Here is a 21,942-nt window from a genome sequence, read left to right as displayed (position 1 = left end):
CATAAACTGATTTCAACAACAAGCTTCTGGTTTTAAACTTGGCAGGAACAGATGACTTTTTCTGCTTGAAAACAGACAGTTCGGGGCAGGAAATTGTCTTCTGGCTGAGTCTAGAGGCACACCATGTTTTTCATGGCAGTGAGTTTAGCCCTGCTTTGTCCTGGATAGAAGCATCTGGGGATGTAACCACCTTCTGGGGTGGAAATGGTCACAGCCATGCAAAATTACCAGCCTACAAACACTGGTAACAAATGATCTGCCACAGCAGATTTCTCATTCTTGCTTCAATTCCTCTGTAGCTGTTGTGTACCTGCCTGGACTCCCTGTGTCTGCAGTGACAAAGCTGACTTCGGCATTTTGGTTTGTGCAGGCTGGAAGAGTGGAAACCCAGTGCTTTTTAGAGCTTATTCTGCACCTGGCATGCAGAAAACTCGGTTTCTTTCCTACCTATTGGACCTTGGGGATGCCATTGTACTCCTCCGCGCCTCAGCCCTGTGTGCCCTCAGGGGTGACAGCAGCCTCGCAGCAGGGCTGGGTGCCCTCGGGGGTCCTGGCTGAGGTGGCTGGTCAGACAGGCGGGTGCCTTTAGGGAGCAGCGCTGCTGAGTGCTCACAGCAGAGAGAAATCCCCCCCCGCCCCCCCTTTCCTGGCCGAAGCCCCTCTCGGTGGGAGAACCCACGCGTTTCCCTCCCGGGCTGGGTGCCGAACAGCCTTTCCGGGGCTTCCACCCGGGCTTGGTGCCGGCAGCCTGAGCTGGGGCTCGGCGCGCTTGCTGACCGCTGGGTTCTGCGGCGTTAGCAAAGCCGTGGGTCCGGCCTCGGCCCTCCCGGAACGCCGCCGCGGCGGAGGAGCCAGGCAGCCCCGGCACGCCTGGTTAACACCGAGGAGCGAAGGTGGTGCTGGGGGAGCCGGCGGCGGGCAAAGGCGGGGGTCACCCCCGGGGGCACGGGCCGTGAGGGGCGCAGGCAGGTGGCGGGGCCGGGCCGCTCCCTTTCTCACATCGGCTCTCCGGTAGCCAGCGAGAGTGCCGCTTCCCGGGCCGCAGAGCCTCTGCCTGCCCGCCCCCTCCGCGGGGACACGCGCCTCCTCCCCCGCGGTTTGCTAGCGCCACCTTGCGGGCCCTGCGGCCGGGGCCCGCCGCGCCCAGGCCTCGGCCGGCGGAGAGCCGGCTGCGGCAGCCCCAGGAGGCAGCGCTGGAGCTCGCCGAGCTCCCCGTGGCGGCGCGGTGGCCGTTAGCCCGCGCTGCCCACCGGCGGGGCGGAGCGGGAGAGGCGCCGATGTGCCCTCAGGCCGGCCGGTAGCGCGAAGGCCCGAGCGGCTAGCGGGGGCGGGGCGTAGGGGCGGGGCTTGTGGCTGAAGGGGTGGGGCCAGGGGCGGCTCCGCGGGTGTGTGTGAGAGGGCGGGGCCGGCGGCCCCGGTGCGCGGCGGCGGCGGCGGCAGCATGAATGAGGCGGAGGGGCTGCGGCAGCGCCGGTCCTGTCGCCCGCAGGTCATCACCGAGGACAGCCTGGTGCAGGAGGCTAAGGACGGCAGGTGGGGCTCGGCGCGGCGCCTCCTCGGTGGGCGGGGGGGCCTGGAGGGGCCTGCTGTGGGAGGGGGTAAGGCCTGGCCTGGTGCGGGCCGGGGGGCGCTGAGGGCCCGGGCCGGGCCTGGGTGGTGTGAGGGGGAGTTGGGCTTGGCCCGAGGGAAGGGCTTGGCCTGGCCGGGGGTGGAGGAGGGGGGGGCGGCTGGGGGGTTGCTGTGGGGGCGGCTGGGAGGCCCGTCCTGACCCGGGCCCGTGGGGTGGCGTTGGGCCCGGCTGAGGCACCGGTGCTGGGAGCGGGCGGCCCTGGCGGGGGTCGGTGCCCCGGGGGAGGCTGTGCTGGCGGGGGAGGGGCTGGCTGCCCCGGCGCTGAGCCGGCCGCCTTGCTTGGCTGGCAGCGCAGGTCGGTGCTGGGGCAGCCGGGGGCGTCAGCCTGCGGGGACCCCCGGCCTCCCCGCTCCCCAGCCGGGGCTTTTCTCCCAAGTGCTCCCGCTTCTGCTGGAGACGGCTGACGGAGGGAGGAGGGTTTTAGACAGGGCCTGACGCCTCCTTTAAGACCAAAAAAAAAAGTTTTAATTTGTGGCTGGTTTTGTTTGTTTTTTCCTATGAGTCTGTTTAAGTACTGTTTGTCTTTTGCTAGTCAAGAAATAACAGTTATCCCATTGTGGCTTGCACAGATCTATTGTGCACGTGATTAAATCCTGTACAGCTCTGGTTAGTCTGTTTATATTTGGCAATAGTTTAAAGAGTAATCTGCAGCTTATCGACTAGTCTCTGTGTATCTGAAATAGAATAACCTTATAAACAGTCCATTTGTTTGTGGCTGAGTTCAAGAACATTCCATTTACAATTTTCTGTGTAGGGATTTTATACAAAACTAGCTTCGTTGTAACTAAAATCGATAGCTGCGCTAAGAAAGTGGTGATGTTTGCTTTGCCTTCTACAGAATAAGGTAGTTGATGACTTGTAATACTTTGGTTCACTATTATGTGTTTTCCTGATCTGAGTATCTTGCAGATTCTTATCTCTGCCCTTCAGGGTCATCGGAATGAAAGGCTGTGTATGATGGCTTGCACGCATAGGCCTCTTTTTGAAGAAGACTCATCAGCATCTCTCAGCTTGAGAGACAGCTCTTCCTGGCCTCAGCCTCTCTTGGTAACTTTGCTCAAATCAGTTAATTTCTAGGACTCCAGCAATGATCCAGAGTATCCACAGGCCGTATTCTCATGCTACTGTCCTGCATGAAACCAGTGGAAGAAATTCTGGAGGCTGCCTTTTTTCTGGCTGAGAGCTTTGGCAGAAAATCTTGATGATAGTTGCTTTCCCTTTGGTCCCCCAGTAGTTCCTCTGCCAAGAGGATGAGGCAGCCTGGACTTCTGGCTATGGTGACCCGTAGTATCCTCTGTGTCTTCTGTATGCCTACTGTGTCTTCAAGACCTGGTGCGATGGCTTCTCTTTTTAGTTTTTGGTGACCACTAAATTGCTGTTGTTATACCTGGAGTCCTGGTAAGTTGCATTATTGAGTTTTGTGGCTGGAGTCCATGTAGGATTAGTTGTCAGAGACACAACTAGCAAAAGATTTCTGTTTTGCTTATCAGTGCTGGTGAACCATTACTTCACAGATTCTTTCCAGTGACCAGTCAGTGACTTAGTTGTCAGTATTTTATATTGGGTATGTTTTGTTTCTTTACTTTTATAAGGGTTCTGAGCAGCTGACTTTTTAATTGCCATCTTTTTTTAAACTTGCTGGTGTTTATTTAAATTCTTGTAGTTTCATCACTGTCTAAAATAGGTCTTATGTTTTGCAGGCTTGAAGTGTGAGTTTGCTTGTCACCTCATTCTTCCTGCCTTTTTCCTTTATTGTCAATTTCTTGCAAGTTTGAATGGGGATCAGGAATATGGCCTTTACGTAAATCATGCTTTCAGGAGCTCTTAATTAAGTTAGCTTTGGCAGATGAGTTCCCATTCATCTTTATCTGCTTCCTTTTGTGTGAGCTATTCTCAGCTGTCACAAAGATGCTCGGGTGTCTGTTGACAGTACTTTTAATCTCTTAGTTTTGAGCCTTCATCTTTTGAAGTACAGTGGAAGGACAAGCCTGACAAAGTCTTTGTCTTTGTGAACTTGGGGATCGCCTGGTATCTCTACCATCCACTCTCAATTCCACATCCAAAAGGAAAGAGACTGGGAGGTTGTTGCTTCTTGGAGACATCTGCTGTTAGAGTAGGAAGTGCTGAATTCTTCTAATTAATTACAAGGGCAGTCTGACTCTTGGGAAGTATGAAGAGGACAGTGTGGATGAGGAACCTTGTTTGAAGCAGTTTCCCAGCCTGGTGCAGCTCAGGTGGAGATGGGCTTAGTGCTGTAACACTATTGAAGTTCATGATGGGAATGCTGCATTCCTGAGTGTGATAAATAAAACTTATTTTTTAAAATATCTGATAGCAGGAGTACTTTGGCATGCTGATGGAGAGGAAGTAGGCTCAGGTGGTCAGTGCCTTGGGGGAGATGGGGAAGGTTTGGTGGCCAACAGCAGCTGTGCTGACAGCACTTCTTGGAGCAAGCTGAACTGTCGGTGGCTTTGGGCTAGCAGCAGCAGCAGTTCTTGTCGTGGCAAACTGTCAGCATCCTTGTAGCAGTCACCTCAGCAAAGCCTGGTGTTTTGGGCAGTGGCTTGGGACAGGCCTCCATCCTAACTGCCTATGTCTGGTGCCAGAAGAGAGGGGCTAGCAGCGATTGTGCCATCACGGAAGAGATGGGACGGATTATGAATCGTCCAACTTCTGTACATTGTGCATGCAATCAAGCAGTGACCAAATGCAGGCCTAGTTCTGTCCTTGCTGTTCTAGCCGATGATCCCAAAGGTTACCTTGATGGTGATATCAGTACTGCAAGCATGTGTCATTAACTCTCCAGTTACGACATTTGGGCTCTGGGCAGTAGTTCATATTTCCTACTGCCTGGATGATTGGCTAATGAAGGGCTAAACGGTGGAAGCGGTCCAAGGATTAATGCAGAACCATCAGGCACTGTTTGCCTTTATTTAATTGATCCTGCAAGGAGACTGGCTGGCCGTGACAGTGAATTATTCAGAGCAGCTAAAACTGGGAGCTGTTTTTCCAGTTCAAGGCTAGGATTTGTTGAGCGTGGCACTGTGCTTTCCTCTGTAAATGCCTGATAAATGCCTCTAAAATTGTCAAGAACAAAATCTGTTTTTCTCCAGGTTTTTTTTTGTTGTTGTGTGTTTTCATGGTTAAATAGAAGATACGTAATTTCTTTTGTGTGCTGGGGCTTGGGTTTCAAACCAACTGCATGTAATGTTTGTTGTTTTAGTTGAACTTTTCATCTAAAATTTGTGCTGGGATGGAAACCATTGTCAAAACTGAAGATCAAGTTAAAAAAATCCTAACCAAACCACACCTCCCTGCCATTTCTTGGGTGGCTTTTTTTTTCTTTTCCTTAAGTTAGCTGTGACTTGTAGCGTGCATGAAACCTGTGGGTGAGAATACTCTGCCTCATATGATGCCGGGATGCTGAGACTGAATAAATACCCCTTCCTGTTTTCCTAAGGAGTTCAAAATGGACCTTAAAGGTCATTCAGGATGATGGTTGAACAATAGTATTTCTGGTTCCTTTTGTGAAGAAAATAGGCTCTTAAAAAATTTTTAAAGGTTATTGGATCTTAAAACAGCTTAGCTTGTTAATCCTATTTCTTGTCTCGTTTTGGCAGTACTTACAGCAGCAAGGTGTTCCGTGTTACCTTCTTGACTTTGGCTGCATCTCTGACTGTGCCCCTGCTTGGAGTAACTGTTCTACTGGATTGTCCTATAGACCCTCAGTCTATAAGGTAAGCTGTTGCTTTGAAATAAACATAATATTTGAAATAAATGTTACTGAAGCATAACTTCTCATATGTGTTCTGTAGTGTTTTGGAGGTTAATTGGTTTGTTTGTTTGTTTTTCCCCAGCAAACCAGAGTGAGCTGTGTAAAGTGGTTCTAACTGAATTAAGAAACTGGGGAGTAATTGCAGAGTTATCCGTTGCTGTGGCTTGCTTCACATACCCAGTCTGTTTCTGAGCTATCTTATGCAGTTGTGTCACTACTGATCATTGGAGGAGCTGAATTACTTTCTTTGATCATTAAACTAGAAAATTATTTTCTGTTGTTGCGGCTGTCAGTGGAGCTTATGATTTACTTACGTGCACTGTTGCCTTGTGAGATGAGAACTGCATTTTCCGTAAGGACCAAGCCGTACCCCTTGCTGTTGTAGTTCTGTCAGCCTATTTCTCTGAGGGTGGAAATTGAAATGGATAACCTGACTGGGTTGATTTGGTGCTTTGTACCAGCGGAACCATATGGTGATGTTATATTTAAATGCAGATCTCGTAAAGTAGTGCAGCTAGGTGATTTCTGCCCTGTCTGGATTCATAAACATCTGAATCGAGATCTGTATCAAATGTGTAGTGTAACAGCAAATCAGCTGTGAGAGATGTGACCTGTATTGGGAGAAGTTGTGTGTGAAATGCTTTGTTAGCATAGGGTGGAGTCAGGTTGTTCAGTGCTCCTGGCATTTTGATGTAAGTGAAAATGCTTAATCTGATAGGTATTTATGATCAGCTTGCTAATTTCTTAATGTAAAGGAACAACAACGCTTTAAATATCTCTGGAGTTGAAGGAAACTGTTAATGTGGTTGGGTAGTACTTGCAAGTCCTTCCAATAGGCTGTTAGACATCACTGCAAGTCATAGCGAAACCCTTTCTGTTGTGGCTGGGTTTAACAAAACCCGATTCCCTGAAATGGATTGCAACTGAACAGTAATTCTGAAAGCCAACAGGATGTGTCTAGAATGCTTTTCCTATTATGTAGTCCTGGTCTAATTGTGGGCCAGGGTAACAGTGTTCTGCACACTTACGTTTCTTAAAACTTTTAAGTCCCTTGTACAAGACCAGGAGAACTGTTCTTCCTGCCCAGATCACTGGCTTATATTGCTGTACATTCTTAATTAGCTTCTTACCTGCACTGCCAGAAGTGGTTCGGGTCCGTACATTAGATAGGATGATTCTGTGTCATGTTTGTGAAAAGTTTTGAAAAAGCTCGAGGAGGTAGATGCTGTCTGAATCAATCCCTTTGGTAAAGAATGCTTAGAAATCTTGTTTGCCAGCAGTGGTGCTATTCCTGTAAGCTGCTGGATATAATGAGGAATAAAGGGGGGAGGGAAGCAGATGTGATCTGTGAAACTCCATGTGAAATTCCTGCAACTCTGGTTTATTTCAAGTTCTTTCTCTATGAGCCTGTCTTGGTTAATATTGATCCCAGGGAGGATATTCTGCTTGCAAGTGCAACTGTCCAAAGTTCCCGCAAATGAGTTCTTATCTGAAGGCCTGTTATTCTTATCTGAAACTCTGTAATGCTTGGAAGAAGGGATGGGAAATGACTTTGTTAGCGTTATAAAGACAACTCTGCTTTAAATCTCCTGTGGGCAGGAGTTAGTAATTCAGTTGGTGTTGCCACTGCACTAATACATACTTCAAGGAAAGTTTGCTGTCTGTAACCAGACAGATAAAAGTATGTATCTTTTTTCTCCTCCTGAATTGTGTTGTGAACCTGTTTTCCTCAATTGTCCTGGCTTTTATAGCTTGCGATTTCAGTTGACTACCCCCCCGCCCCCAAGTCACTGAAGCTCTGGAAATTGTAGTCACTTTGACCATGTGAGTAGTAGAGTTGCGATGTGGTTGGTGACAAATGTTCTGGATCCTGTGAACCTGGGCAAGTGTTGGAGTGAAACCTTGTATTTTTAAGATTCTACAGGTGGAAGGCATTTGTTTATGGTCATATAAGGAGTTACTTAACAACAACAACAACAAAAATTGAAAATTCTTTCAAAAAGGCCTAGGGAGCTTTAGCTTACTCTTGTGAATGAACACTTAATGAGCTTAGCACCCTGGGCGTGTATGCAGCTTTTAGTAATAACTTTAAATCCTTAACTCATGAAGACTGAGCTGCCTTATGTGTGAGTTTTTAAGAACCTAAGACTGAAACGTACTCGAATTTGTCAGCACAATTAAGGCTGGATTTCAAGCACAGGGCTTTGGAGCCTGATATTTAAGTTGAAGCTGCATAGGCATCTTACTATTTCCTTCTCCGTATCTCTGTAGTTAGTTGGAAATCCAGTTAGCTTGAACCTGGTTATTTATGTGAAAAAGGGCTTGTAAGATTGGACCTTATTTTGTCATTTTGAGGTTTCAGTTCAATACCCTTTAAGTTTCTGTGTAACTTACTCCTTTGAGGTGGTCTTTCTCTATGAGAATGCATTCAAGTCATGCACGAGAATGTATGCTTCAGTGTGGTACAAAAGCACATGTTTCCTAGTGTTCAAACTACCAGAACACTTTTTTTCCCTAGTTGTATGCTAGTTAGTAATTAAAAAATTTTTTTGTCTCTGTGATGAACGTACTATACAGTGTCAGATCTTGGTGTATTTTAAAATGCCAGGCTTTTAAATTTTAAAACTTTTTTCCTCAGATGTTTTCATATATCTACTTAGGAAAGATACTCGGGTACAAACAACCTATTTGGCTGAGTAAGGGCGCAGTTACTCTTTTGTGTTGTGGCAATGCAGAAATTCTTTGCCTTTGTGTAAGACAGATTAACTAGGAACATGTTTTTGGACTTGAAACTGTATAGCTTCCCAGATACATCTTAGGAACACATTAACACCAACTTCTCTGATCATCAGAATGAATTATGATCCTTAATGAACAAGAGTAAATTTTTCAGCTTGTTAGCTGTGTTTTCTTTTTTGAAATATACTGTTTGTAAAGCATAGGTCAGGTTTGCAGGAGTTGGCAAACTAGGAAAAAAAATGATCCAATACGTTGCTCAAAAGTGTTTGCAGAGATTAGTGCAAAGGATCATGAGGTCTGTGTTCTGTTTTGTAGCTTGAAGGAGCCTCCCCTCCTGACCGGTGTGCTAGAGCCCAATATCAAGCTACGTAAAGCCGAGCGGCTATGGGAAAATCAGCTGGTCGGACCCGAGTCCATTGTCAATATTGGGGGTAAGCACTGCCAAAATAAGCTTTTAAGGAAGGGTCTTCAAATGTTGCTCCATAGACTACGGTTTGTTCAGCAATATAGCCCTACATAACAAACTGGAAGTTATTTTAAATGTTCAGGTTTTTATAAAACATGTGTTATGCAGCAAAAGCTGGCTGCTATGTACTGCTTTTCTCCTCTTTCCCCAGTATAAAATAAATCTTGTTGCCAGATTAAAAATCCCTGTCTTCCAGGGCTGAAAGTATCAGCAATGTAGTCGGGGCGTACTTATGTTTGAAGGAAGTGGTCTCATTTTTTCATTTGGCTAGTTCTTAACTGGGAAATAATATTTACAGGGTACTACCTACTCTTTGAATGCTTATTGCCTCTGTGGGAGCTGAGTTTTGTGGTGTTCATTTTTGCTTTACATGGCAGAAAAAATGTAAATGTGCTGGTTTATCAATTTGATATTTTAGTGTGCCTGCAGGCGTTACAGGTGCCATCCTTCTAGCACATGTGTTCTCCCCAGATCACAAACCCATGTCACCTCTGAGCAGTTTCTAATGAGGTGGCTGGACTCAATGGCATGACAGCCACGTAATAGGAAACCAGCTTTGTGCAGGGGTTGTTCCCCTGTGCCTCCTGAATGGGGGTAAGGCTAGAAACTACTCTTGACAGGAGTCCTTGATTGTTTTAATATGAAAAGGAAAGGGTGTGGGAGCTGCAAGCAATGCCTTTACTGAAATATCCTTCAGTACAAGAGGTGCTTAGTAGCTGTATCATTTATTTTCTTCTGCTATAGCTTCTAATAAAGTAGTAAAGTATTTTAAAATTATTTTACTTGGCAAGGAACAACTGTAAATTCCTTCCTCAGATTATGCTTTTTCTACCTAGCTCTGTAAACGGTGTGCTAAAGTGACTACCTGAAGCTACTTTTTTTTTTTTTTTCTGTTACCTAATTTCATCAATCTCATTGGAAACTCCTTACTGAAACCTTTCTGCAAGGGACAACTGAACTATGGGTGAAATAATCAAACTGACTGGGAATAAGTTTTGTATGAATAAACATTGAAGTCTTAGTCCCTTTTAGAAGTGTAATTAGCAAACTTTAAATGTCAGCTAAATTGGAGATGGAAAAGCCCAGGTAATAGACTCTACTAATCCAATGGTCTTTCATTTAATTTGGTTGTATCAAAAAGTTTTGTGTGTTGTTTGTGTTCAGTGAGTCTGTCTTGTGCGATCACATTGCTTGGCATGGATATAGTCATTTGGCAATGCTTTTTATTTGAGTGGTTGTTAATTGCTATGGTTTTTGAAATTCTTCTCCAGAACTGATACAATACGAGCATTGACAGGTGTCCAGTAGCCTATGTGGACTGTATCAGAATGAGAAGGTTTATCTAGGCATTCTCTCATTGAAGAGTGGTAAGATGGATGCACTGCCTGATTACGTTTTATGATGATGTAGAAATTTTCCCAGAGGGATCTACCCAATATGTCCACCTTTAACCAAGGATTTGGACCACTAATGGATGAAAAGCTTTGTATACCATATTCATAACTCCTAAGGCTTAAATCCTGTCTCTTCTCTTTGAGTTGCAAGAAATCTAACCAAATACTCTTTATTTGCCTTCATCTTCCCCTTTCTTCTTTATTCTTTTGCTATGACTGAGGAAGACTGTTAGTTCACTTTGTCTTAAACATGAATTCTGCTTCGTGCTGGTAGAAGCATCATGTGGAAGGATGTTTGCCGCTGCTGCTTTGTGATCAAGCTAATCACACTGGTTGTTTCTGCAGATGTGCTATTTACTGGGACAGCTGATGGGAAGATTATCAAGATTGAAGATGGGGAAATACAAACAATAGCCAGAATTGGCCATGGTCCTTGTGGTGAGTGACAGCTTCTGAATATAATGTACCTGAAAATGTCTGGGTCAGAGCTTGTGTTGATGAAATGTGTTCTGCCTGGGTTGCTCATGCAAGTGCATGTCTTCCTCTGTAGAGGTTTTTAGCAGAAGTACTAACACACTGTATGAATGAAGTATGAGTGCAAATATGTATATAAGCACTGGAAGGAAAAGCAGAACAAAGGGTCAAAAGAACAGGAATGAGTGCTCTTGATAACAAAGGACATCTGTTCCCAGCAGTAAAATTTTAGTCTTTTAGTCCGTCTAGAAAAAGCATGTATCCTAAACAAGAAAAAAATGGGCAGCCACCTGGCCTTATATTTATGGAAGCTGAAGTCAGCAAGATTCTGAGATGAAGGACCACCCCATAAAATGAGGACTCCTAAACAAGTGTGAGGGAATGAACTCTGAGATAATGTGTGAGTGGGAAAGATCAAATTATTTAGAGATTTCTGAAAATAAATACCACCTTCCCCATCTAGGGAATTTTTCCTTGTGTTTTGCTGTACTAATTTCCCATCCTCTGTTTGTAAGTACAGTGAGGGGTTGTGGTGGCTGCACCTACTTTAGCAGAGATCTTCCATTGGTCATGATATTTGTTTTCTCACTGCTGAATTGCAGTTATTTCTTGTTGACGCCACATCACACATCACTTTCTGAACCGCTTACTTGCTTCATTTAGTGAGATTTCTGGAACTGAGTGAGAAAAACTGGTGGTGGCTTGTTTATTAACAGAACCATTTCTGTGGGGAAGCTTAACGTTGGCCATCTTGTTCTGTCTGGGCGGTCTGAGAAGCCTGGCTGGTGTGTGCTCAGGGCTTTGGGTAGCTTTGTTTGTGGTAATGATGTAGAACCTTACAGGAGGTGCTGGTTGGCAGTTAGACAGTTATGGACAGGAACTGTTGCTGTCTCTATGTAGCTTGCATTGACACGTTCATCACTTTAGCTTTGTAATTTTACGTGGGTGTTCCTGTGGTTAGGATCTGGATTGATTTGGAAGCCCTCTTATGGCTGCCTAACAGGTAGGAGAGCCTTGGCGCCCACTGCCAATGAAGTCTGCTGCCAGCTGATTGGAAGCTGGACCCCCAGCGGCTGCGTGGGGGTGAATGTGGGTTGAGGTGGGTGTGAAGTCACCTTTCACTGCTCTTTTCCACTGGACTTGTACAGAGAGCCCTACGTTGAACTTGGGACAGGTGGGAAGGTTATGCTGCCGTATTTCTTTGGGGCCAAAGAGGTAGTGGGGAGCCTAGACTTCAGTTTTTGCCCTCCTCAAGTTGGGGAGGGAAGTGGGAAGACTGTAGTTGACTGCCTTCTTCTCCAGGAGTTTCTCTTGCTAATCTTTCAAACCATGGATGTCCTGAAGTTCTCAGTTCTTCAGGACTCAAATAGATAAATTCTTCAGACTTGCAGTATTCCCCTTCCTCCTCATGTAGAAGTCTTCAGTGTCTGTCTTAGCAGTTTCATGACAGCATTGGACCCTTCCAGAAAAAGAAAGTTCCAAGATGTGCATGTGTGTGTTTCTTTTTTTGTTGTGTGGGGTTTTTTTTCTTTTTAATATATATATAAAAAAAGAGAGAAACTTGCAGTAAAACTGATTCCTTCTGAGAAGCAGCATTTAGTTAAATCCAATTTTCTGACATTTCAGCCCTACTTGGGGCAGCTGTTACCTAGCTACCAGCCTGGCAAATTCTATGATTATCTCTAGACTGGTAAAAACATGGGGATATCTATTTCACTCACACCTAGGAGAGCAAGAATAGTTTCTTTAATGAATGTGTGTGGTGCTGGCTGCAGAGTTTTGTTAAGCTACAGTGTGACCTATATAGGTAGCCTGAATGTCTTGTATTTATTTCTATTTGGAAAACTATTTAAAATTGTTTTCTAAGGAACTCGTGAAGATGAGCCAGCATGTGGAAGACCACTTGGCATCAGAGTGGGGCCAAATAACACCCTTTTTGTGGCAGATGCTTATTATGGACTCTATGAAGTTAATCCCGGTACAGGTATGACTTTCCTGCTCAGAAGTTCTTCTCTTCCACTGACAGATCTGGGCTTCATTTGCAGTTTTGCCAGACACTGCAGGCAAAACAGCGCCTGCCTTCTTTCTAAAGTGGTTTGGAGTTGTCTGGGTGAAATATGCCATGCAAGAACCTGATATTTATTTTCTTGTAGCAATCACTTCCTCTATCTGTCTATGTGGATCAGAGTTACCAGTGGCTTATCTTGTGGTGACATATGCTTTTGCTTGTCAAACTTGGTACCTCAGGATCCATGAATAAAGCTCTGTGTAGCTGCTTCAGTTTTCATACAGGGGAAGAAAAATATTGCTGTTACAAAAACTTTTTGTCATGCTTGTTGTACTTTCATTTCTGCCTTGATCTCGCTGTGTGGAAGTGAAGAGCTCTTAACTTCCCTGTAACCCAAATCTATAGAAAGTGAAGAAAGATGTATTGTGGTGTGGCTGAAGATCAAGTGGCTTGTTCCTGCTGAGAAAAGCACTGTTGCATCGCGCCCTTCATTGTATGTCACTGAGCCAGATCTCAGTTTTAGGAGCTGTGCTGTCATAAAGCCATAGTTGCTTTTGTGTAGGGTTGACTTTCAGTTTACATCTTCAGATTGGCTTCAGGTGGGGAGAGGGAGGCTAGCCAAATGCTATGTGAAATGTAACCGAAGGGCTCAGACTGTGTGGCTCTAGGAGGTATAATCAAGGTCTCCCCTTTTGATGGCAGATGGCTACCAAATTAGCTCAGTCATAACAGAAACAAGCAAACTAGTAAACCCTGAAGAGTATTTTCTCCTGGCCATTCACACTGTATTGAGTTGTTCCATTACATCACAAAACCTTATTACTTAAGAGGCACAAATGGAAAAAAAATGTGAAGTGCCTGCTAATTTCATGTTAGCATTAACTCATTTCCAAGGCAGGACATGCAAAAGCTTGTCTTGTATGCTTTTTTTTCTTTCTTTCTTGTTTTTGTAACCAGGTGAAACAAAAATGCTTGTGTCAACCAAAACACTAATTGAAGGTCAGAAGTTGTCATTTGTGAATGATCTTACAGTGACCCGGGATGGGAGGAAAATCTACTTCACTGACTCCAGTAGCAAATGGCAAAGACGAGACTACTTATTCTTGATTATGGAAGGCACAGATGATGGGCGGCAAGTATCTCTTCCCCAAGGCATTTAATTTATTGTAAGCTCAGCTGTAGGAATGGACTTCACTACTTCCTTGGTCTTCAAGCTTTTTCTCTTTATAAACCACCTGTGTAAATGCTGCACTGTCCAAGAGAGGATGAGAAAATGTGTGGATGTTGCTAACGAGACCTGCAGTAAAATAAATGAGATTCCTCTTTTTCCTTCAAGAGGACTTGCATGGAACATGTATCTTAAAAGGGGAGGTGTTAGCTTTATGTTCAGCCTGAATCCTTCATGAAAGCTGTCAGTCTCAAGTTGGCTTGGTATTTCTCTTTGTTCATAAACAAATGCTTCCTGGTTCTTGTGCCTTTTTAACTTAGGTGAAGTTCATGTAAGAGATGATAGAATGCCTGGAGTATTAAACCAAGATGAATAAATAATTTATCTTCACTCAAAACCATATATAATGCTTTCTTTTTAGCCTGCTTGAATATGACACAGTAACAAAAGAAGTGAAAGTCTTAATGGTGGGGCTGAGGTTTCCTAATGGTGTCCAGCTCTCTCCTGCAGAAGACTTTGTTCTGGTGCAGGAGACAACCATGGCTAGAATCAGGAGGTGAGTATGACTTTTCTGAAATTATTACTACTCTCCATTTAGAGGTAGTTTAAATGAGTCGAATGACAAAAGAAACCCTGCACTCTATTTGTGCCTAGTTATCAATGGCAAAGAAGGTGGCCTTCATCAATACTTCATTTTTTTTCTTTCACTGTAAACATCTGAACTGCATAATCTTTCCATCATGGGCTCCTTGAGCATAGTGGGTAAGCTACCTTTTGCCCGGGGAGAGGTATGTGGCTGTGCTGTGTTTCCCTCTATGAAAATGAGGAAAAAAAATAATTATTTTTATTTAAGTTAATTCCTTTTGGAACTTTTATTTATTACTTAGGACATGTTAACTCAAGTAGTTTAATCCTACTATCTGTAACTTCCAGGTATTATGTGTCTGGGCTGATGAAAGGTGGAGCAGACATGTTTGTTGAGAATATGCCTGGTCTTCCAGATAATATCAGGTTAAGCAGCTCTGGAGGATATTGGGTAGCTATGTCAGCTGTCCGGCCCAATCCTGGATTTTCTTTGTTGGATTTCTTGTCTGAAAAACCATGGATTAAAAGGATGTTATTTAAGGTAAAAAAAAAAAATAAATTAAAAAAAAAATCACCTTTGGTATAGGAATGGAAGTGATAAATATTTGTTTGTCCTGTTTCTTCCTCTTCACAAGAAGATTTCTAAAATTTTTTTAGTGCTGTGGTTAAAAATGTGGTCCTCCCCAGGGAGAACAGTCCTTATATATTCATAGGTAGTAAAACTAACATTTGCTTCTCTGAGTAGCAGGTACACATCTCTTAATTTGTCTTCCATCTCGACCTCAGAAAGAAAAAGAGACTATCTCTGCTCTAGCCATGCAGCAACACAGGATCTACACTGGGATATGTGAAGACTTCACCTTTGTACCTGAAGTGCCTAAACTCCTTATTGCCAGGTGTCTGGAGAGCATTTGGGAAGTCTGACCTGGTCTAATGACTACCCTAGGCATCCTAGGAGACAGTGTATATGTTATGTGTGCTGCTAGGTGACACTTGGTTCTGACTCAATATGTCTGGTTTTATGTCGTAACCCCTTTAGGGTGAGAATGAGCAAGTATAATGTATTTTGTAAGGAATATCTGATGCTAAAGAAATGGCATGGTGCTTCTTAAACAGTACAAAGACTTGACAATACTTCCGTTCTCAAAAAAAAAAAAAACGCCAAAAACCAAAAACCCAAATAAAAAAAATCAACAAGTAATGTTTAGGATGGAAGTGCCATTTCAGCTAAGGAAACTGGGCTGTCCCTGCAAAACCTGTTATCTCTCCTGGTGCAGCGTAGCAGCCTGAACAAACTGATGCTATGGGGAGCAGAGCATGATGCCTGCTACTTGGCATCATGTGCACCAGAACAAGCTGATGTCTCTTGCATGGACATCCTTTCAGGCTAGTGATGGAGTAAAGTATGCTTCTGCTGGTCTTTTTTTTTTTTTTTAAAAAAAAAAAGTTGGCTTTTCGGATGTTTATGTGTTAAGCCTATGTAATAGTGTTTACTCAAAACGTGTGCTTGTGTTTTTAGCTGCTTCTTCCAAGGAGTGTGGAGTGGTCTTTGTGTAAGTGTCTGAGATCTAGCTGTGGAGGACAAAATCTGTTGTTGTTAACTTTCTTTTTTTTCTTTTCTTCTAGTTGCTGAGTCAGGAAACTGTGACAAAGTTTGTGCCCAAATATAGCCTTGTTGTTGAGCTTAGTGAGACAGGATCCTACCGAAGAAGCTTTCATGATCCCAATGGAGTGACGGCAGCTTATGTTAGTGAGGCACACGAGCACAATGGATATCTTTACCTGGGCTCCTTCCGGTCTCCGTTTATTTGCAGACTTAATCTTCAGCATGTTTAACTGTCCATCCATGATAAAGTGCCACAGTCCTATAATACTCCAGAGGTACAAAGGAGACATGTGTTTGAGGCAGTGTGTGACTAAAGACAAAACGTGAAAGTCTGTTAATGTGCAGTAGCACTGTTCTGTTGCCACAGGAAAACATACAGCTTGCTGTACTTGTCCTCTTCCTTGGTTTGACTGCTCTTGCTTTGGAGTTGGCATGTGTAATTATTAGTATCTGAGGAGTATGGTGGGGCATCTTCATACGGCTGTGTGCTACTCGAAGAAAATCCATTCCTTTTCCATGCCCAGCCCTGTTTGGAGTCATCTTAAAGAGACATCATCTGTTACCTTTAATGCAAGTCTGTGTTGCCTTACACTGGAAGGATTTGTGATGTATGGAATTTAATTGCGTATGATTTGCATTGAAGAGGATGTCTTGCATGTGTTTATTTCTGGTTTAGAACCTCCTGTTTAGGAGTGATTACAGTGCATATTCTAATGTCATACCATGGTGCTGTGGTAAGAGGCAGCAACATCCAGAACATGCCTAGAAATCTAGTTACACCATTTGGGTTTCTTCAATTTCAGCCTGTGTAATCAACATCAGATGCTACAATTAACTGTTAATCAACATGCAGAATCAAATTTGATCGTTAAATATGGACTCCTGTGTTTCTTTTAGCATTGCAGTCAGATGATTAATGAAAGTTGTATTTTCTATGTTATTAAAGACTAGTGCCAGTGGGTTTAAAAAGGGTCACTCGTAGTGTTTCCTCTGTGTTTACCAGGTCCCGTAAGTCTCTTGTTTGTTATGTAGGTGGCTATTCCTGTGAGATGCGGGAGGGAAGAGGGCCAGCTGCAGGAATCCTCCTCAGCACGCTTTGTATGGAGAACTGGTAAAGGCTTTGGGGAAGGCTGAGGTCTGAAGATGGATGTAGACTGAAAGGGCCCCTGTAGAATCTGGTGAAAGTGGATGAGGAATGCTTTGGTGGAAAATTTTGGAATGCCATAGTAGGTCATGGATGTTTTCTGACGTCTTCCAAGGAACCGGTTTACTTCTGTTAACAGATATTCTGCTTGGTAAATCCAGAGAATGCTTTTCTGTCAACTACTATAAAGGAAAGGCTGCAGTGTTACATTTTAAGTAAGAAGTTTTGCATCTTGAAGAGTTGAAGGGATTAATTACCTCAGTAGCTCTGATTTAGTGGATTGATTTGTGCTTTGGGATTAAAGACCTTGCTGCTCTCTTCTTCTGCCGCTGGGTGATAGTCAAACATAAACTTCTGCTATTGCTCAATTTCCTCACCTTTGAAAAGGAAATAATCCAGATTTGCTTGATAGGTAATGCAAAGCACCAGAGAAGGGGAAGGTGATGTTTAAAATGTGATCTGCTTTCACTAGCCTTCTGCGCTTGACTATTAATGGAGGGATATGCAAAAAAAGTGATTCTTTTTTGTCAGTGCTTCTGTCAGCTGTGTTACTACCAGGCTGCAGCAGTCGTGGTAGCTGATGGCTGCTGAATCAGGCTGACTTATTCCTGCAGAGGCCGGGGGCTGCAAGCCCCTTTGCTTGATCTGGTGGTTGCTGAATTTGTGAGGGAGCTCAGTAGGAGGCAGAAGAAGCCCAGTGGGTGAGTTGTTGCAGGCTCTGACCTTTGGTCCAGCTGAGCCCTATCTTAACAGTTTGGAGACAGAGAGAGAGTGATACTGTGGTAAGCTTGAAAGGCTGGGGTGGTGTGGCCTGCCCAGGGTGGGCAGACTTGCTGCAGGAACACTGAAGAAGGGCTGAGAACGGGACGTGCTTGCAATGTCTCGTTCTGGGAGAAAGCAGGAGGGCAGGCAGTTCGAACAGCAGCTGGTGCGTGTTGCTCTGCTGGTCCTTGCAGCTGTCTGTCCCATTCTGGTGGGATACGAAATTTGAACTTGGGATCATAAATTGGAGTGGAAAAATCAAGTCTGCTGTAAGGCTTGTTTCATTCTGGTGCTTTGGTAGCCTTGGGGCAAGCACAGCTTTGCCTGTTACTGCGTAGTTACCTCTAGCGATTCATTTGCCGAGGTGTCTGACCGAATAACTTGTGCTGTCTTTTGTAATGAAGTGGTAGACCTTGGCTGTTTTGGCATGCCAAATGTGATGGCTTTTGTGTGACTAATTCCCTTTTAAGACACTGTTCCTGAAGTTAAGAAATGGGAAAGTAAGTTAGTTGTAGCACTGCTGATGCCTGAGGGGAGGTAAGATGTATGAAGAGTTTCTCTTGAAAGTGTTTTTTTGGGTTTTTTTTTTGTTCTGATCCTTTTTCTGCTCTTCCACCCTCTCACTCCTTCCTGACCACTGTTGGAGACTTAGTACACTGATCCTGTGGCCCCACCAAAAAGTTCTTGAGTCTTTTTCAGTTCTCTTTGAGCTCAGTGGCAAGTACAGAAGACCCAAAGGCCATGCAAATAACTTGCTTTTGTTGGGGAAGGAGAAAAGAGAATGCCAAATATAAGAGGTGTCTAACAGAGTATGGCTTTGTCTGGGGTGACTTTTTTGGGTGGTCTAGTCCAAACTATCTGTTGTGGTTTAACCCCAGCTAACTAAGTAACCCCAGGCAACTAAGTACCATGCAGCCGCTCGTTTGCTCACTCCCCCCCCCCCCCCCCCGCTCCGCCCTGGTAAGATAAGGAAGAGAATTGGAAAAAGGTAAAACTTGTAGATTGAAATAAGAATAATAATTGAAATAAAGTAAAATATAATTGTAAGGGGCAGGGGGGAAGAAGAGGAATAAACCCAAGAAACAAGTGATGCATAGTATGACTGTTCAGCACCTGCTGACCCATGCCCAGCCAGTCCCCAGGCAGCGATCAGTGGCTCCTAGCCAACTCCCCCAGGTTTATATACTGAACGTGACACTCAATGGTATGGAATATTCCTTTGGCTACTTCAGGTCCTGGCTCTGCTCCCGCCCAGCTTCTTGTGTACCTGCTCACTGGCAGCGCACGGGAAACTGAAAAGTCCTTGACTTGTTGCTAAGTAATATTTATACTAATTAAAACATCGGTGTGTTATCAGCATTATTCTCATACTAAATCCAAACCACAGCACTAAGAAGAAAATTAACTTTATCCCAGCTGAAGCCAGGATACTGTCAGACAGTGGCCGGGCAAAAGTATCTCGGGGCAGGTGCAAAACCACTAGAAATGGTTAATCTTCATGGCAGAACTGAAGGCCAGAAGCAGCTTCCTCTAAACGAAGATTGCTAATGCCCTTAATCATCAGGGCTGTTGGCTTCTGAGCTCTTCTCTTAATCCTGTGGTAGCAGGCTAGCAGGAAGAGTTGTTGTGCCAGGTGCCACAGTCAGGAAAGGAGGCTGCATACCATGAAGATGCTGGAGCTGCCTGCGCAAGAGTCACCCTGTGGGGAGCAATTTACCTATAAAATGCAGCAAGTCGGTGGTAAAGGCTGGTGCTGTAGCATGGAGGAAGCTGAGCTGATGCCTTGGGCAGTTGGGTTTCCTGACCCTGGCATCTCATGAGAGTTTGGTGACTACTTTTTCTGGCTGGTGGTGCGGGTTCTTTGCTGGCCAGACCTCGCCAGCTGTAAGGAGTGGGCCTTTTAGCTACAGCTGCATTAGAAATAACTGCAGGCAGACAAAAGGTAGGCTCTGCACTGAGGGCAGGAGGTGAATTCTGGGGTTCAGGGGCAAGCAGGAATTTGTACTCATAAAAGTCTTTATAGTTTCCGATGTCTTGCCCTGCCTGTCCTGTATGCCCTGGGCAACAGAAATTTGTCATTGTTCTTGTCTGTGCTTTGTTAGAAAGTGGCTGAATACCTGTCAGTCTAAATGGGTTTGTCTAAAGGTTAAGCCTGTGGACAGTATGTGCAGTTCTTTCAATTTAATTTTTCTGAATGAATAAAGCCTGTCTGTCCAGCCTCTACAAATAGAGTTCATCAGGTACACGTCTGGTCAGTCAGCAGTTCCCTTTAAAAAAAAAATAAAATAAAGACCCCTGAAGTCTGTAAAGCACCGAATGTAAACTGTGGTAGGTGGCACAACTTTATCGTTCTAAGCAACAAACTTTGTATGGTCACAGGCTGCTTAACCAGGCCATTGCTACTTCATTTGTCATAAGAATCTTAACATTTCATTTTAGCTGGAGCTTCATGGACGTAAATATGGGTTGGTCTTTTCCTCAGAGAGAGGGGATCTGGCTGTCTCCTGTGTCTTGATAGTGACCTGGAACTTGTCTGCAAGGTTTCTCAGCACCGTGCTTGGCCCTGCAAGTTAAGAGCTCAGCCTGAAGCAGAGCAGGATGGCGGCGTGTGAGGCACCAAGGTCTAGGAGAAAGTCAGTATGCTTGGCTCTTCCTGGTGAGAGAGATGTCTGGCCCAAGACTGCTGATCCCTCCATGGCTACTCAAATTGAAAGGAGGCCAATTACTGTTATGATGGCTGCTATGTTGGTGGGGGACCAGCGTGGAATCGCAGTACCAGGTAGAGGTGTCATTGTGCAGTTGAAGGATCTTATGACATGTATCTGAATGCAGAGCCTGCACACCTCCAGTGCAAGGAGACCCAAAGCCTGCAGAGGCTGGAAGGGGTGCCTTTCCTGAGCTCAGGTGGTGGTGGCTCCCATTCCTGGTGCTGTGCCGAATCCTGGTAGTCCATCCTTAATATGCAGAAGTAGGGTGGTATGTTGTTGAATCCGGATGAAACAGGTTGACTGACACACAGCTCTTTCGTTACTCAGTGTAATGGTTGCTTAAGAACAGTATTTTCATAGATGCTCAGGTGATTTTAATCCCTGGTTGTTCCTAGAATGCGATCTTCCCAGAATAATGCAGTAGCATTAAAATACCTGTGTGTGGTGGGTTGACCTTGGCTGGATGCCAGGTGCCCCCCAAAGCTGCTGTGTCAGTCCCCTCCTCACCTGGACAGGGGAGAGAAAATATAATGAAAAGCTCATGGGTCAAGATAAGGAGAGGGAGATTGCTTGGCAATTACAGTCATGGCCAAACAGACTTGACTTGGGGAAATTAATTTATTACTATTAAAATCTGAGTACAATAATGAGAAATAAACCCAAAACTTAGAAATACCTTCCCCCTGACCCCTCCCTTCTTCCCGGGCTCAACTTCCCTCCTGAATTCTCTACCTCTTCTGCAGCAAGCAGCGCAGGGGATGGGGAACGGGGGCTGTGGTCAGTCCACCACCATGCTGTCTCTGCCACTCCTTCCTTCTCAGGCGGAGGGTCCTCACACTCTGCCCCTGGCCCAGTGTGGGGTCCCTCCCATGGGAGACAGTTCTCCACAAGCTTCTCCAGCATGAGTCCTTCCCACGAGCTGCAGGCCTTCATGAACGGCTCCAGCATGGGTCCCCCCCACGGGGTGCTGTCCTTCAGGCACAGTCGGCTCCAGCCTGGGTCCCCACAGGGTCACAAGCCCTGCCAGCAACCCTGCCCCAGCCTGGGCTCCTCTCCCCACGGGTCCTGCCGGGAGCTGCTCCAGCGTGGGCTGCCCACAGGTCACAGCCTCCTCTGGGCATCCCCCTGCTCCGGTGTGGGGTTCTTCCTGGGCTGGGGGTGGGAGTGGTGGGGATCTGCTCCCCTGTGGGCTTCACAGGCTGCAGGTGGGTATCTCCTCTACTGTTGCCCTCCCTGGACTGTGGGTGGAGATCTGCTCCACCATGGACCTCCATGAGGGCCGTGGGGAATGGCCTGCCTCACCATGGTCTTCCTCCCAGGCTGCTGGGGAATTTCTGCTCTGGTGCCCGGTGCCCCTCCTGCCCTGGCCTGGGGGGCTGCAGGGCTGTTGCTCTCACACAGTCTCACTCCCCACTTCTGCTGTGACTTGTTGCACAGGGTTGGGTTTTCCCCCCCCTTCTTAGCTGTGCTGTCCCAGACACTG

The 21,942-nt window shown here is 45.3% G+C and overlaps 1 protein-coding gene across 2 annotated transcripts; it reads left to right on the top strand.

Annotated features, from left to right (window-relative positions):
* The first annotated feature begins 1,374 nt into the window (after positions 1 to 1,374).
* APMAP (adipocyte plasma membrane associated protein) lies at positions 1,375 to 16,817 on the top strand. Of its 2 annotated transcripts, XM_055725929.1 has the most exons (10): positions 1,375 to 1,533; positions 5,251 to 5,367; positions 8,460 to 8,575; positions 10,350 to 10,442; positions 12,346 to 12,462; positions 13,444 to 13,618; positions 14,076 to 14,210; positions 14,588 to 14,780; positions 15,026 to 15,135; positions 15,866 to 16,008. In XM_055725929.1, the coding sequence occupies exons 1-10, from the start codon at positions 1,442 to 1,444 to the stop codon at positions 15,870 to 15,872; spliced, it is 1,155 nt and encodes a 384-aa protein (XP_055581904.1). In that variant the 5' UTR covers positions 1,375 to 1,441; the 3' UTR covers positions 15,873 to 16,008. The 2 variants fall into 2 exon arrangements, with proteins under 2 accessions (XP_055581904.1, XP_055581903.1); XM_055725928.1 differs by lacking the exon at positions 15,026 to 15,135 and having other exon boundaries at positions 15,866 to 16,817.
* The last annotated feature ends 5,125 nt before the right edge of the window (positions 16,818 to 21,942 follow it).

This window comes from Falco cherrug, chromosome 13 (genome assembly GCF_023634085.1).
Source record: "Falco cherrug isolate bFalChe1 chromosome 13, bFalChe1.pri, whole genome shotgun sequence".
NCBI classification, from domain to species: Eukaryota; Metazoa; Chordata; class Aves; order Falconiformes; family Falconidae; genus Falco; species Falco cherrug.
Note: the sequence above shows the minus strand (reverse complement) of the source record. Positions and strands in the feature narration are given on the sequence as shown.

Bases quoted from the DNA above. Each gene is read 5' to 3' on its own strand.
- APMAP (XM_055725928.1), top strand. From the start codon at position 1,442: ATGAATGAGGCGGAGGGGCTGCGGCAGCGCCGGTCCTGTCGCCCGCAG. The intron at 12,463-13,443 runs GTATGACTTTCC...TTTTGTAACCAG, and splicing joins TGAAGTTAATCCCGGTACAG to GTGAAACAAAAATGCTTGTG. The intron at 14,211-14,587 runs GTGAGTATGACT...TGTAACTTCCAG, and splicing joins ACCATGGCTAGAATCAGGAG to GTATTATGTGTCTGGGCTGA.